General features: G+C 38.4%; 1 protein-coding gene across 1 annotated transcript; it reads left to right on the top strand.

Annotated features, from left to right (window-relative positions):
- Positions 1-787: 787 nt before the first annotated feature.
- LOC145905961 (uncharacterized) lies at positions 788-8,149 on the top strand. Its single transcript, XM_082993302.1, has 18 exons — positions 788-915; positions 1,132-1,254; positions 1,388-1,555; positions 1,619-1,759; positions 1,813-1,947; positions 2,391-2,506; positions 2,572-2,693; positions 2,959-3,096; positions 3,153-3,243; positions 3,500-3,666; positions 4,174-4,376; positions 4,451-4,601; positions 4,823-5,630; positions 5,812-5,935; positions 6,275-6,416; positions 6,790-6,883; positions 7,005-7,148; positions 7,562-8,149. The coding sequence occupies exons 2-18, from the start codon at positions 1,132-1,134 to the stop codon at positions 7,806-7,808; spliced, it is 3,114 nt and encodes a 1,037-aa protein (XP_082849428.1). The 5' UTR covers positions 788-915; the 3' UTR covers positions 7,809-8,149.
- Positions 8,150-15,668: the final 7,519 nt, after the last annotated feature.

Below are 15,668 nucleotides of genomic sequence, written 5' to 3'. Positions count from 1 at the left end.
GTTTTTTATTCACATGATTACGGTATTATAGGAAAGGCTATTATAAAAACTTGGAGTCTATATAGTTATATTCAACGAGGGACTTATTATACGTGACCTACACCATATGTGTACCAGCAATAAGTGCCACGACTGGGTGCAGGACTGAAAACGTTATTGGATCAGCTTTTTATTCTGTCTAAATCTGGTTCTATTAGGCAACTTTTTTGATACCTGCGGCATTTATTGGTGATAATATTTATTTTTTTTTGTGAAACAACAGTCTATGTATCCTTACAACTTTGCAATCTTTGAAGTTTGAAATTAAAATGATAACGAAATTTGCGTATGGAAGAAAATCCAGGTAACCCAGGAAGATTTTGCGAAAATATAGCTTAAATTGACCGCCTCTTTGACAGATCATTACGTCAAACAATGTACAATGTAATATTTAAATTGCCTTGCAACAAGTTACGATGGTTTGTCCGCGACATGTGCTACAGGAACAATGACGTTAATTGATAATGACGTTGACGCCTTGTCAGTCTCAGATCTGTCACTCTGGTGCACCAGCTACTGATATTGCGAAATTTGAATGCAAACTACACTCAACTGACAATTGCACATTTGTTTTTGTTTTTCAAATATCATAATTGGATATTGGTATTCAAAACAAATTTGATTGTGGACATATTTTGTGTTTTTTTTTTTTTTTTCTTCAAGGGAACGGATTTTCCACTATTCCATTGGGGACAGCCCCTGCATCACAACACGCATTGATTGTTTGTAGATTTTGCAAACATTTGACCTTTTTTCAGAGACCAATGCGCCACAAGGTTCAATTTAAAAACATCTACATAAATAGGTTTATGACATGATTTGTTTGCTGTCAATTTATCAACGGGGATTCTGACAGTTAATACTGCAGTGGACAAAGTAATGTCATTCATACGTCTAACTTAAAATTCATGCTAGTATGTATTTGTAACTGTTTAAACCATGTATGCAGCATGACATCTTACATATTGTTGTAGCTCAACATCCATAGTGTTTCATGTACTATTGCAAAAAGCTTTTTATTTAACCAATGTTAACGTACTTTACATGTATGGGTCTACTGTACACTTTACATGTTGACTTATTTTTGATCAGATGGAGAACTTTAAATGGAATGAAGCAGTGAGGAAATGCTTTGATAACTTAGACATTGATCGTCCTAATTACAACCAATCATTAGAATGCAGTAAATATGCAAATCCAAGTCTATTGGAGACGGTTTGTAATGCATGTTTTTGTTAAAAAAATTCAGCACTGTAAATATGCATATACCCATGTAATTTCATTTATGGTGAGGTTTAGATTACCTTACTTTCAATAAAATCAAGGAGGTAACTAAAAAAATTTATAGATTGGATTTGACTTTGCTTCAATTTTAATGGATGCAAATCCTGAAGAATCAAAGAAAGATACTTCACCAAAATCAAAACAGCCCCAACATCCTATCAAGATTTCTAAGTTAACAAGGTCTGAACATGAAACATATTTGAAGTACAGAAAAACGGGCTCATTTCGTCCGGTAAGTTTTTTTGTTGTTAGAACGATAACAAAATGTCTTATTCAAAAACTTTAAATTTACCAGAGTTTACCGACGTCATTGCAAAAAATTGCAACTAAAGTAGCATCCGAGCAGGAGGAATTTGGAAAATATGCACTTCGAGTTGCATTAGAAAACCCGGGTCATTATGACTATGTTGGCCAGCAAGTACAGGAATATGTGAAGGTATCTTGCCTCCAAAAATGTTTTGTTTGTGTGACATCAAGTTCTATGTTTAGAAATTTATGTCAATTGCTCAAAAAAGATTGGATAAATACGTTCAAAAATACAGCTACCGAGACACCTTCCCAATATCATGTATTCCGTTTATCACAGATCCTGTTCCAAAATGCTTACATGTGGCATTAATGCAGGTATTCATAATTTACAACTTGTTTCATACAGATTTTTATGTAATATTTCCTCTGCTCTGGCATGCTTATGTTACAGTCTGGGTTTGGTCATTCTAGTCTGATTTTCTTCTAACTTAACTAGTCTCTGTTCGACACTCTTAGATTGTAATTTTAACTCTGTAACATATATTGTTTGGATTCACGAGGCTTAAAGTATATTTTGATTGGAAGGAATGACTAAGAAGATTATATTGTTGAAGATAGTAACAGAAAAGCATAATTGCCTAAAACACTCGATAAACTTTGAAGTGACGTTCACTGATGTACTCTACGCCTAACCTAAGTTAAGCGCCACCTACCACTTCCATCATTGCATATACATGTGAAACTTTTAAAGGAAAACTTATTGAAGGCAAATACCTAGACTTCCTGAAAACCATTATTTTGTTGTTTCTTTTCTTCAGAAGGAAATAAATTTGCACCTTCCTGAATGTGGTGACAAAATTTGCCAATTCAGACATTCAAGCTATGAAGGAGTGCAGGAACGCTTGACATTGGGCCTTGATCCTGAAATCAAGAAGTAGGTGGACTTGCATTTTCTATAGCAATTGCAATTTGCTTATTTGTTTTATTTGCTTAACTTAGGCTTGTACCAAAGTGGAAGCCTGACATTGTCATTTGCCTTAGTAGTCTTTGTATGTTGGCCAGCAATTTGCCACCGTACAAAAATGAATGGGAAGTACCTATGACAGTGGAGGAATTTTCAGGTACTGGTGAAACCTGTGTGTTAAAAATTGCATTTGCCCAGTGATGCAATTTTTTTTTTGTTACGTGTTTGGGATCGACTACATTACTACTGAAAGAAGAATTTTTTCATTCAAATTTTATTTTTGTGATCAGTTTCTTGCTTTACAAAATCAATATAAAATGTATTGTCCACTTTAGTTATTTGTAAGTGATCCAATTTCTTTGATTATAATTTTTTTATTTCCAACTAGTTAAACCAATTAAAATTTTCTCTGTTCTGATTAGATATCGACGGAGAAACTAAGTATGTGTCTTATATTGAAAAACCTCTACCCAGCAAGAGTCTAAACGCAAGGGAAATGAATGAAATCTATTTCAAAAAAGCAGTCAAGTATCACCTCTCATCCAGCAGTAAATCATCAGGTTTTAGTTCTTCTTTCTTGTATGTTGGATAATTCACTTATCTTTATACAACACAGTTGAGACTCCACTTGTTAAAATGACACCTGAGGTCAAACCACTTCGTGTACCACAACCTGATGAAGCTCTTCCACAAAATCTTGATGCTGGGTAATGTTGACTTTCATTGTACCATGTTGTAGTTAAGTTCACTACACCGAAAAGTCTAATAATGTTCGTGTACCTTTTTTCAATAAATTTAAAATATATAAAAACTGTAAACCAGAGAATGTTTTTTACTGTAATCCTCATCACAGTGTTTCTTCACAGGTATAAAATTGGTCATATTAACCTAAATTATTTTACCAATGTAATTAGTTGTGTTCAACATTATTAATAATAAAACTTTGTGTGATTCTCCTTTAAGCTCTAGTACTGAAAAAGTCCCTGAGAACTCTTTTGATGATGAACAACCAAAAAGCAAAAGTACAAGTGAATTTAGTCATAGTAGTGACAGTGATGAAGTGGCAAAGAACCCAGAAAGCCAGACTAAGTCATCACCCATAAGAGTTCGTCCGAAGGACGAGACTCCAGGTAAGCCACTCAAAAAGTAGCGATATTTACATCATTACATATGTTGATCAATTGCAAAGGTAGCGGGTTTTCCACTGTGGTTTGCACCACGCTATGTAACAACAATTAAACAACACATGTAAATATCTGTACTTTTTCTGTGGTTTGCGACCCCATGGGGGTTTGCACACAAATTTTGTGGTTGACTAAGAGTTGATCAATGGCACACGAAATACAACATTTAACTGTACGATTTAACAAAAAACAAAAATCCCTTTAGACCCACTATGGTTACTATATATATGGGCCAGTGATGTATTTCATCCATTTAATTAAATTTGCTGATTTTTGATAAAAACATACAAATTTGATGACTGTCAATCACGAATAACCGCGGAAAACTTTAATCAATTGACAGGGGTGGCGAGAGAAATGCTCGCGAAGTCCTGTTCTAAAGCATTTAAAAAATCTCACGTTTGCCTGTGAAAAACACAAAACCAATTTAAATTGTCATATCCTTGTTTTCAGCTCAAATGGGCGCAAGTCCCACACCCACTTCAGACACTGACACGAACGAGTTGATTATCGATGATGAAACATTCGACGAATCACTGCCACAAATCGATGGGTCAAGTGACCTGAAAACGAAAAAATCTGCCAAAGTTAAAAAATCCAGCTCGGAACAGAAAATATCAACGCCCAATGCAGCACAAGCGAAAAAACTGAAAACAGTTAAGTCTGGTGGAAAATTATCGGAAAAACTTAGGGTGTGTGGATATTTGAACTGTGTTTCGTTTCCTTTCAGGGAAAGATTGAAAACGTAAAATCCGATATTTGGAAGAAATCTTTCAGCAATGAGGAAAAAGTTACTTCGTTTCTGAATCTGCGACCGAAGCACCCTTCCATAACCGGCTTGACATCCTTGCAGTGGTCAAGTAAAACACCTGCGTTGAACGGTAATTCTGATTGCTTTATTGAACTTATCGGTAGCAAAAAATATGTCCATGGAAAAAAAACAATTTCAAGATCAAAGAAAGTTAACTAAAAATTATAGATTTTAAATATTATAGGATGTAGCAGTCCCGTTTTACACAGAATAAAAACATAAACTCCGTGTCAGAATAACCCCTGTGATATTCAAATCGAATTAAATCATATTTCATGCGTTATACAAAAGAATCCTCGGAGAGTGTGAACACCCCAAAGCAAGTTACTTCACCCACTGTTGCTACGGACGACGACAAGCCGGAGACTTCCAACTCATCACAAGATTCAATCACCTACGGCGTGACGTCAGACCCGGTGTTCGAGCGGAAAATAAACGCAGTCGCGTCATCAACTCGGGACGAAGACGGTGGTTCCCCCTTACTTTCTCCCACGAAGCGAATAACCAGATCCTCCTCAACCAAAGGAGACGAAAGTTCGATTTCCAGTTCTAAGAGGGAAACGCGCAAACGCAAACGTGAGTCACGTGTTCGGAAACATACGGACACGAAAGGTTCGGGTCGGAAAACGAAACGAAAGCGCGTTTGTGTTGAAAGTGACGACTCTGACGGAAACGCGGACCCTAAAGTGGAAAATTCCTCCGACGATGACTTGACTCTAAGCAAGCTGCGCAGTAAGTTGAACACGGAAGAACCCGAAAGTACAGGGTTGGAAATGGAAACCCAAGAAAGATTTGTCCGCGGTCGTAATATGGAAACATTTCCAAATCCTCTCGCTGCAAACTTAATGAGTTCCAAACCAGTGGCAAATTCTCGAATTGCTCGAAAATCACTCGGCGATAAAAATGTGGCGCGCTCCACACGAAAGCCAAGCGAGCCCAATCCGCCATTACCATCGAAGTCATCCAAACAGGTTGTTGTCGACCCTGATATCCTTGGACAAATCTTGGGAATGCAGAAATCCGCGAACGAACAGAAATCGAAGTGTCAAATGCAGGAAAGCGTGACGACAAAAATTCATCATCAAATGTCTGAAAAAAGGTAATTTTTATTCAACCATTCTAACCTTTTTAGACAAACCAGAAAAAAAATCGTGTATTCCGTCAATTTAACAAATACCTTACATAGTAAAATTTATTCAGAAATAATATATAATTATTTATTTATAATCACTATGCCTTTGATTTTTTTCTGTGCAATTTTCATTTGCAATGTTTAATAGCCACCGGGTGGCACTCGATGGCAGAGCTGGAAAGTCGCGATTTTACAGCCTCTGGTCGTTTGGCGACAAGCGTGTATTGATACGAGGGACTAATCATGGTCATCTGATTCTCGACAAAGACACGGTAAACTGCTGTGATATTTCAAGCGTTTTTTGGATGGCAGTAACAAGGAATAAAAAAAATTGCCAAATCAGATTGTCGTTTTTCAAACTTTCACACAAACGCAAGCGATCAATAATGATTTCGTGTTTAAAATGTTTATACGTTCGATTTATATTGTATTGTCGTAAACAACCCCAGCAGAAACGGGCTACCATATTGAGGGGCACTCTTAAATACCATACCACAAGTGACACCACATTTACTAAACTCATACAGCAGCATAATACGTCCCATGGTAATGCCGCTTTCATGTTGTTTAAATTTAGACCAACTTTTATTGGCAAAATCTGTTTGTTTTAGAATCCTGTGAAAAGTCTCGTCGCGGTGCGAACAAAACTGGAATATCAATCGGAACTTGGCTACGAACAACTGACGTCATTTGAGTCTTGTCGTGAGTGGGTCGACCTTCACTTTCGACCTCAACCTGTCGTTCTCTTGAGATGTAAACAACTTTTTTTGCTTTGGTCGAGTATTGTAGTTTACACACGATTGGTCGAGACAACGATCAAAGATAAAAAGCAAAAACAAGGAAAGCAAATGTTTTTTCTTGCGCTTATTTCATCCAAGAATTTTGCCCAAAACGGCGCTTCTAATTTTAAAGATTTTGATAGTTGTCTCCAGCTTTGTTGCTTCCACACGTTGGAGGAAATTATAGAACTAATAGATCGTATTCAAAACTGTTTATCTTCGGCGCCTGACGTTTTCGTGTAGATAGGACAAACATATTTAAAGACAACTGCACTGATGAGACCTTACAGGTCGAAACAATGTGTACACCCTGTCTGCAGCTCTTAAAGACAGCTTATTTTCGTTAGGTCATGTCGATCCTTCGAAAAGAAAGTTTGTAAGCGCTGACGTTGTGAGAGATTTGGAATCATTGAGGGAAACTTTCACTGCCACTGGATTCAAGTAAGGTTTTATTAACATAAAAATATCCAGTTTTTCGCAAGAGTTGGAATGCTGTTTATAATTTAGCTGGCGTTCTAGCGTTGTACATTAAATTCTCACTTCAAGTCATTATTATTTGCAGCGTATTCAAGGCTACTAAGTTGTTGAATGAAGCATTCAACCGACTTTCAAATTCAGTTGTTTATCCCACTGGCAACTATCTCTTGTCCCACAAAAGCGAACATTTAGACATCTTGGTGCGCAAGGGAGACCCGCCGGAGAAAGCGTGAGTATATGAACTTTTTCAAACATGTTTTGCTTTTGCAAAAGATTTGAATTTATACGGGCGGACAGCATGAATTGGCGCTTAACGATGTTGAGCAGATATTTTTCCGTCCGTTTATCACCATGTTAACTAGCTTCCCTCTGTTTGTGTATCGGTCCAACCCGGACAGCTCGACTTCTTTCGCACTTTTATGGACAATCGTAGTTGAACTACGCGCATTATCCTTATGAAGGCTGGTAAATAACAACCTAAACGTCAAACCTGTCAAATATTTTTGTCAGATGGGCTCTTTTGAGTTGAGTTAACCTGAAATACAGTTTTCACTGCAAAAAACAATGTGTTTCTCACCGTAAATAAGTTTGAAATGTCATTTTCGTTGCGTATTTTCGAAATTTATGCGTGATTTTGTGCAGGGTAATATATGACCTTAAGAGAGAATACGCCAACCCAGGAAGAAGGGTTCACGTAACAGCAAACACATTCCCATACATTCCACTCGACCCAAGCAAGCAACTTCCTTCCTATGTGGAGAGCAAGAGACTGCCCATGACGTTCGAGCCCGCGCCCGACCCCCCAAGCGCCAAGAAACCAAAGAAAAAGAAGAATAAAGGACGAAAAAAGAAAAAGGCGAGAGGCGGCGTCGAAATGCTCGACGAATAAGGCTTGTTTGTGAACGTGTTGTTAACTTCACCAAACTTAAATTCGTTGTTTGGTTGTGTGAAAGCAAACTGTCCTTGCACAATACCTTTCTCCACACTTTATGAGGACTTTGGTTACGTTTCATCTCCTTTTAAAACCTATTAAGTTGAAAGTTTCAGTGTTGCTAACAACTCATTTTGCGTCTTGAAAAGACCTATCGCGTCATGACGGTGGGGATGTCGTTGGTTTTTGGTTTGTATGACACTTTTTCTTTTCGCCACTAGCTTGGTTGCTTGGTGATTAATCTCCTAAACAATGTAGTTTAACCCACAATTTTGTTCGTCTTATGAATAAATAATGTCCCTGCCACAATTGACTCTGTTATCGCTAGAAATGTTAGTTTTGTGCCACAAAAGCAAGTCAGTGTACTGAAGGCAAGCTGTAGATTGCTGACGGCAAGTCTAGTGCTGTGCAGTAATGGAGTTATTTTTCCTATTATGGATTTCTCTTGTGTGGTGTTATTATGTGATTGCTGCATGCCAACATCACGGTGAGTGTGTAATTAAAATTGCTTGCATCACATTTTCTTGGCGTTGTATATTGCATGTAACGATGTGTAAAGATACTTGCTTTTGTTCAGAAACTGTGGAACTGGCGTCGACCGAAGATATTCTCCAACGGTGGTCGTACACTAACGGCCTTTTCAGCCTTTCCAAGAGCTCCATAGGTGGGAACCGCATTTGTTAGCTTGCGTTATTTTTATATTTTTTTATACAATGAATGCAGGTGCACAATTTGTCATCGTACGTTGCCCTTACTGGCGCACAAGTCCACTGTTATCAAAAGCTGTTTCTTTAAAATACCGGCCCGCTTTTTGGTGGATGCTATCTGAGGTTGACGAACAATACGTGTGCGGTGAAAGCGGCCAACAGCCCGGAAACAAGTTAACACTAGGTGGTGCCTCTCCGTCGTGTTGCTTCATTTTAGACAGAAACCAGTGGCTTCCGGATTCAGTCGCGTTTAAAATGATAGGCAACGATACAGTATATGTGCAAAGGTAAGAGTTACCACACTGCAGATTGAATCGCATAACTTTTAAACCTTCGCATAATTGGGAACATTTCCAGTTCATCGGGCAGTTTAGAGTTTAACGAAGTAACGAAAACAACTGGTCGACATGAAAGTTCCTTTCGCGTGTTGTCTGCTCGACTTGACTCTTCTTTGTACGGTTAGTTCGTTTTTGTTTTGTTGTGACAAACGGCATTGCGTTGCTGTCATGAATTTAGACTGGTACCAGTTCGGAGGTGTAAGTTTGAGACTCGCCACGTTTGAAACTCGCGCGACGACAACATTTTCCGATGCAAAGGAAGCGTGTGAGACGATTGGTGCAAGGTTGTTTTTACCAACCGAAGAGATTTATTCAGATGGCATTTCATCCTTTCTCCGAAGAGCAAAAGGTAGCCACACCCAACTACATAGCTTAAACGACCCAATCCTAAAAACTAAGTTTGAGTGCGACCACTTGATGAGTGATGGCCTACACGTTAATGATAATAAATTATTGCACGTCTCATTATGAATCATAGGTTGTATTTTCCTTTTGTGACCACCCAAAAAACCTATGGTTTAAGAACCCCTGCCCTTCACACCATCTTCTAATCCAGTGCTTCCCAACCTTTTTCAGTTCGCGACACACTTTTAATGCAAGTTTTTTTGTGCGACACACAATGAGATATGACCAAACGAATGAAAAACATTGTTGCATAACTGTTACGTAATGATAATGCAATAATTTCACAATCTAATAGAAAACTGTAACATTTAGAAATGCTTCGCGACCCGCCTGAAATAGCTTCGCGACCCACTGGTTGGGAAGCACTGATCTAAACCAATAAGGGCACCTTATGTACTATATTAATAGTTATTACGTTGTACCTCATCTCACTTATGTTTTGGCTGCGATTGCAGTTCACCGAGTGTGGTTGGACATAACAACTATCAATGGTAATGACGGAAAGTTGTATTGGGTGACCACTGACACCCAGCCGCTGCCGTACACACCTGCGGCCTTAAACAGCGCATCTACCCTCGGTGTTTGTGTCTATCTCGATGCGGTCGACAGAGTATGGGTAGAAGCTTCATGTTCGACAAAGGCAAATATACTATGTCAGTCGACTGGTAAGTTTGTGTTTTTGATTGAAAGCTGTGTTTTCGGCAGAAGTCCCTGTAATTTCGTGTTACCAACGGCACTATACGACACGTTATCAACTTTCTATGAGACTTTTCAATTATCGCATATTTAAAAGGTTTTGCCCATGAAATTATTCACATTAAATTAAAACAGGATGTTTACTTTATTTTCGTGCAGATTCGTTTCCCACCAACACCGGTTTACATGCGACCGCACACAGCTTGGGTATTGACCACAAAAACACTCAACCGCAAAATCGGTGGGTCAGTGTCGACTACTTGAGCGATTATGACGATGATTTGTTTGTGGCCAGCGTCCAAGTTTCGCTGGATGTCGCTCTTCCGTCTGCGTTCGTTTCCATTTCCGACTTTGTTGTTGATTTCGAGTTGTCGCACGAAGACACAAGAGTTTTTGTAAGCACACATCGCATTTTGATATATTTCCTGTCCTTTAGCCTACAGTTCTGTTTACTTTAAACCGTTGAGTAAGAAAATGAAATCTTTTCCGAGTTTTATGCAATCCTTATAGCTCATCCACTTGTAACCGAAGCTTGGTTAAAACCAGAATAATTGTTAAGTGTAATCTATTAGTTTTTTCGACTGTTAAATTTTTACATTTTCTTCAATAAATAGTCAACAGTTGAAAGCAGAACAAACGTTTGTTATGTTTAATTTGTTATATATCTGATGTTGGTCCAATTCTCACTTCTATGAGTGTATTCGTTTGCAGGTAGACACTGTCCCACTGGCGCTACCTTGCGGAATTGGATATAACCACCAAACTGTTGTTGGGCACGTAACAAATGCAGTTAAAGATGCCATCCGAACCAATAGCGACCTATGCGGTGCAAATGCAAATTTTAGCGCATATCTTCGGTTTATCGATCAAAAAGACTTTTTGGTAATATTTGTGTTTTGTTTGGCATTTGAAAGATTTTTTTAAACTTATATTTGCCGTTAGTTCAACATATTACAATAGCATTAAACATACAATGAAACTACACGAGTTAATATATGTAGTAAAAAAAAATTACTGTCTTGACTTCAGTTTACAACTATTTATTTACCAATGTTGTTTTGTTGCAGCTTCACTTGAATGGATTGCAGACTGCGCAGTTGAACCGAGTCAATAACTCACGAAGTTATCTGTGGTCGATGTGTTTGGAGTTTAATATTCACCATTTATCTGAGGACAGCGTGATATTGTACGATGAGCACCGCTATTTCACTCTCTCCGCGAATCGCCATGGCCAAAACGTAACTTTACTCGAAACTCTTACTTTATAATACGCCAACTACCTACTATGATCCTAAAATATCTCATTCTTTGTTTAAGATTTGCTTTTCGTAATGTCGGTTTGCTTTCAAGTTCGACTTTTTCAGAAATTTGACCTGATCTTGGTTATGTACGGCTCCGACCTGCAAGACAACCTTGAGGATTCACAACGCAAGATCACAATTCAATTTGACATAGGAATGTGGTATCACGTGTGTTATGTACACACGGATGGAATACAATCGTTTGTAAATGGGACTTTGCAATCGTGTGGCGGATGCTCCGTTTCCACTGCACCCTATGTTTTTTGGCCAGGTTTGTCAACCTTTTTTTATTTTTTATTTCTTTTCAGGTATTCGTCTATATTTTAGCAAACAGCATCGTGAGGTTATCACTATAGTTGTTTAACCCCATAATTTAGAAATGATGCCAGTAATAGATACACACGTCAGCTTTCGGCATATACCCATTTACCAAGTTACTTTTTATTCGACTCTTGCAAACGTCTGTCACCAAATTCTTGTGCATTTTTCGTGTTGATAACAGGTTCCCAAAGACGGTTATTTCGCCTAACTTAACAGGTTTTATCTTTCCAATACTTCACGTCAACAAACCGTGTTTAAATAACGCTATCTTTGCACTTAACAGATGGCGATCATCTAACTTTCAACTCGTCCTCAAACATCAGGTGGTCGGTTGCTGACTTCAGTGTAAGGACGACATCTCTCACACCTTACGAGGTTGAGTTAATGACAAGTTCCTGTGGTGAGACGAATCTACAACCTCCAGATAGCGTGGTGTGGTCGCTTAAACACCTCCGGGATCGGTTGTCATTAGTGGCAGCGAATGTCGTGGAATTACTCGACGCTTGCAAACTCAAAACTCCAACTGTCGATATGGCGACAACTGAAATTGCTGTTAACGTGTTTTGCAAAACAGGTAAGAGATATTTCGAGCCTTTGTTTTTCCTATTTACGCATGATATGCTTACTTTCCGTTATGCTTGCAAGCAAATTTTGTCGTAAGGTGTTTTTTTAAATTGATGGTATTTTCAGCATTTTTAGTGCTATCCGAAAGCTAGCGAAACATTAAATCATGAAAAAATATAGTGAACAAATAAGTAGCTGTATGCTCGACGTCCAGAAGTTTGTGTAATTCAGTTCTCACTTTGGTACTATTTTTTTAGAATTTGCCAGTATTTCCGACGCATCGTACCGGTTTCCGAAAATCGGCACTGTTGACGCTATTTGGTCGAACGTGGATACAACATTGTACATAGATTTAATCTTTACCAACATTTACAACTCAGACATCCGGAGTGAATTGCTATCCATGCAGGTACAACAAATCTTGCCGTTTTTCTTTGGCCCCAGTGATGGTTGTAATGATCACAAAACTTTAGGTATGTCTGACTGCGAACAATCAGTTGCCAAGTTGCAGTGCAGTAACTTGCCGTTGTTCAATCGTGCGTGACATCACAATGCCAAAAGACGTCAGCAGAATTTCTATAAAGCGAGATAGTTCTGTTCATTTTTCGGGAATCAAAATTGTTTTGAAGTGGGAAAATTTCGCAACTTACGTGGTGAGTGTTTCTAAACCAACTTGTGTAAAATGATAAACCCAAGTGTTGTGTGCTCATTATTATCAGACAGTTTATTGTGCTTACAGTCAATTTCCCAAATTGAGGTTGTTTTCCTATAGGCCAGCAGGGGTCGCCAAACTTTTCTCCTAAGTTATATATATATGTGGGTCAGTGCCGATCGGTGAACGGATAACTGTTCGAGAAAATATTATTTTTATGAAAATGACCTCCTTGTAAAGGGCATTATGAGGCAATAATTCATAATTACGGTGCCAGAAATGCAGAAGCAAAGCAAATTTGTCGCGTGGTGACGTACAGAAAAAAAACGAGATTTATCGGGAAGTGTAGTGTTAAAAAATTGTTTTTGTGTTGTGGGGCCTAAACCCGGCAGGCCATTGTTTGGTGATCCCAGCTGTTAGCAAATAAGTAGTATTTACCTCGACGTATGAGCGAAACATTTCTTGCAGAACAATAAGGAACCTCATCTTTATTTCGCCTTTGTTTTATTGGAAGACGGTTTGCCGAAAGATTTGTCCACTCAGTGGTTCGGAGGTTCTGTAGATGGGATGCTTCGGCCGCTGGAAGTTTCTAGTAAGTAACGCCAAGTCTGACAATAATGACTTTAGCCATTTAAAAATACCGCATTTCAATAGATAAGAAGGATATAGAGATCACTCATTTCGCCATTTCTCCGATCATTGGGAGCTCGGCACATATTACGTCACACATTGTAGCACGTAGTGCCGCTGAAGGCGCGGTTACTGCAATTTCTTATAGGTAAGTTCAAAATCAATATTAACGCTGTTAATGACAGATTGTTCATACATCAGTTCAAACCGCTGTACAGCAAAAGCGATTTTCCGAGTCGCGTATTTTTAAAAAACTCAGTCACGTTCTATTTTTTTTTAACATTTACCATGGGTCAAATATGTTATAAGCTTGTCACTCTGGTTTTCCAACTCCGGTTTTCCTGACGACACGTCGAACCAATTTTCCGAGATGTATTTGTCCCCTGTTGGGGGCGCGGTGGCAAATGGCGAAATCACGCGTCACTTTGTTGATGACGTTTACCCGTTGTCCACCACTGCCCCTCTGACAGATTTCTGTGGGCCGATTTATGCAATTTTGAAAGTAAGTTGGTTCAACTATTTGAATATTTTTCGTTGTTGTTTATGTTTGTTAAAACATGTTTACTTTTTCCCCGTATATTGCTCGTTGATGTAACGGGACCTTTTAAGCGAGTGAGTATTTGTGGATCAACGATTTTGTTTTTGTTGTATTTGTGCGTAGGCAGGACAGGACAGTTTCTTGGAGGTCGACGTCAACAACAACTACGGAGTTCAGAGAGTGATGAGAAGTTGCGCAAACGGTTTGTTTCTAAACTAAAACACTTAGACAAACGTGGTAAACTTCCCCACATACTTCTCAACAGACGTTTTGGCCGTGACCGATTTTGCTATAACGTCAACCGGGCATCTACTGCTTGACAGCAACGACGGATTATCCGTGTCGTTTAATCTATGGTGTACTATGTACCCACAGTGTACAATAAAACTTTACACAGAGTTCGGAAATCACTACAAAGGTGCTAACTCTTGCTGTTATATTATTCCTGTCCCTTTACTAAACAAAATGTTGATAAATATGTTTGGTTTTCTGAATATCTGTTAGGTCGAAACAGTGGGCGCTGTCTGCAACTTAATCATTATTATTATCTCATTTTCTTCCGTATTTTTGGTTTGCGTTTTTGATTGTTTAATTTAAAAACCCCAGTCGTATGCCATCCAACAACTGCTATTTTCATGTTTCTTCGTTTCCAAACATCATAATCATTTGCAAAACGTATCCATAAAAAATATATGCAAAATTATAATTTGTATTAATACAGTTTTTCTATATCTGATGTGGCAAGACGAATCAGGCGCCCTTTTGGATAACAGAGATTATGCCGTCCAAGGCGATGTTTCTGATTTTGAGGCAACTGTGAGATCGAGGTATGTTTTGAGACTTTTTGTAACTTGCACAAATAAAATCCGCTATGGTCCAAGTTTCACAGAACTTTACTTCCCGCAGTGAAAATATACGAGATATCATTGACCTTGATACCCTTCATATGTTATTTATTTCAGGCGAAAAGCTTCCTTGTCAATGTACGACAACAGTGTGCGCGTGGACGCCACCTACCGGCGAAGTTTGTCAACCGGAGAAACGAATTTGTGCAATTCGGATAACATCACTCTTGTGGTATCATTAAAAATATGCTTACACTAGTGTTTAGTCGTAATATTAAAATGATGGTGGTGTAGTAATGTAGCTGTCAACGTTTAAATTCTCTTGAATTAAAGAAAAAAACTGTGGCGTTGGTGGAAATGTTTCCTGATTTGAGTTTTGCATATTTTTCCACTCAGCTTGAGGTTGAACCAACTGACGAATTAAATGATCTCGTTTATCACAACAACCAACAAACAATTTTCCTCTCATCTCTCAACTCGCCGATCGCTTGTCTTTCCGGTAAATCACATTCCTCACTCGTCTGCTATACCCAAAAAATACTTATTTTTACTTGGTTGCTGAATTTGCGTTTAATACATGTTTTAGGCCTGCTGTATATGTCACAAAATCGTTATACTCTCTGTACCAAACGGTGACAAAACACTTTTCGTTTCCATTTCCAATATCTTAAACGCTGTTTTTATTGTATGGCGGATATTAGACAAAGTAAGTATTGCCGTCAAAGAGTTTCGATTGGAATGTCAATCTTGGACCACTGCAACGTCTTGTCCTTTTCAATTGACCGTTGATATAACAAGCAGCAATTCTGACTTCTCCATAT

Source organism: Ascidia mentula, chromosome 1 (genome assembly GCF_947561715.1).
Source record: "Ascidia mentula chromosome 1, kaAscMent1.1, whole genome shotgun sequence".
Taxonomy (NCBI): domain Eukaryota; kingdom Metazoa; phylum Chordata; class Ascidiacea; order Phlebobranchia; family Ascidiidae; genus Ascidia; species Ascidia mentula.
The sequence above is the reverse complement of the archived record's forward strand: the minus strand, read 5'-3'. Positions and strand labels throughout refer to the sequence as shown.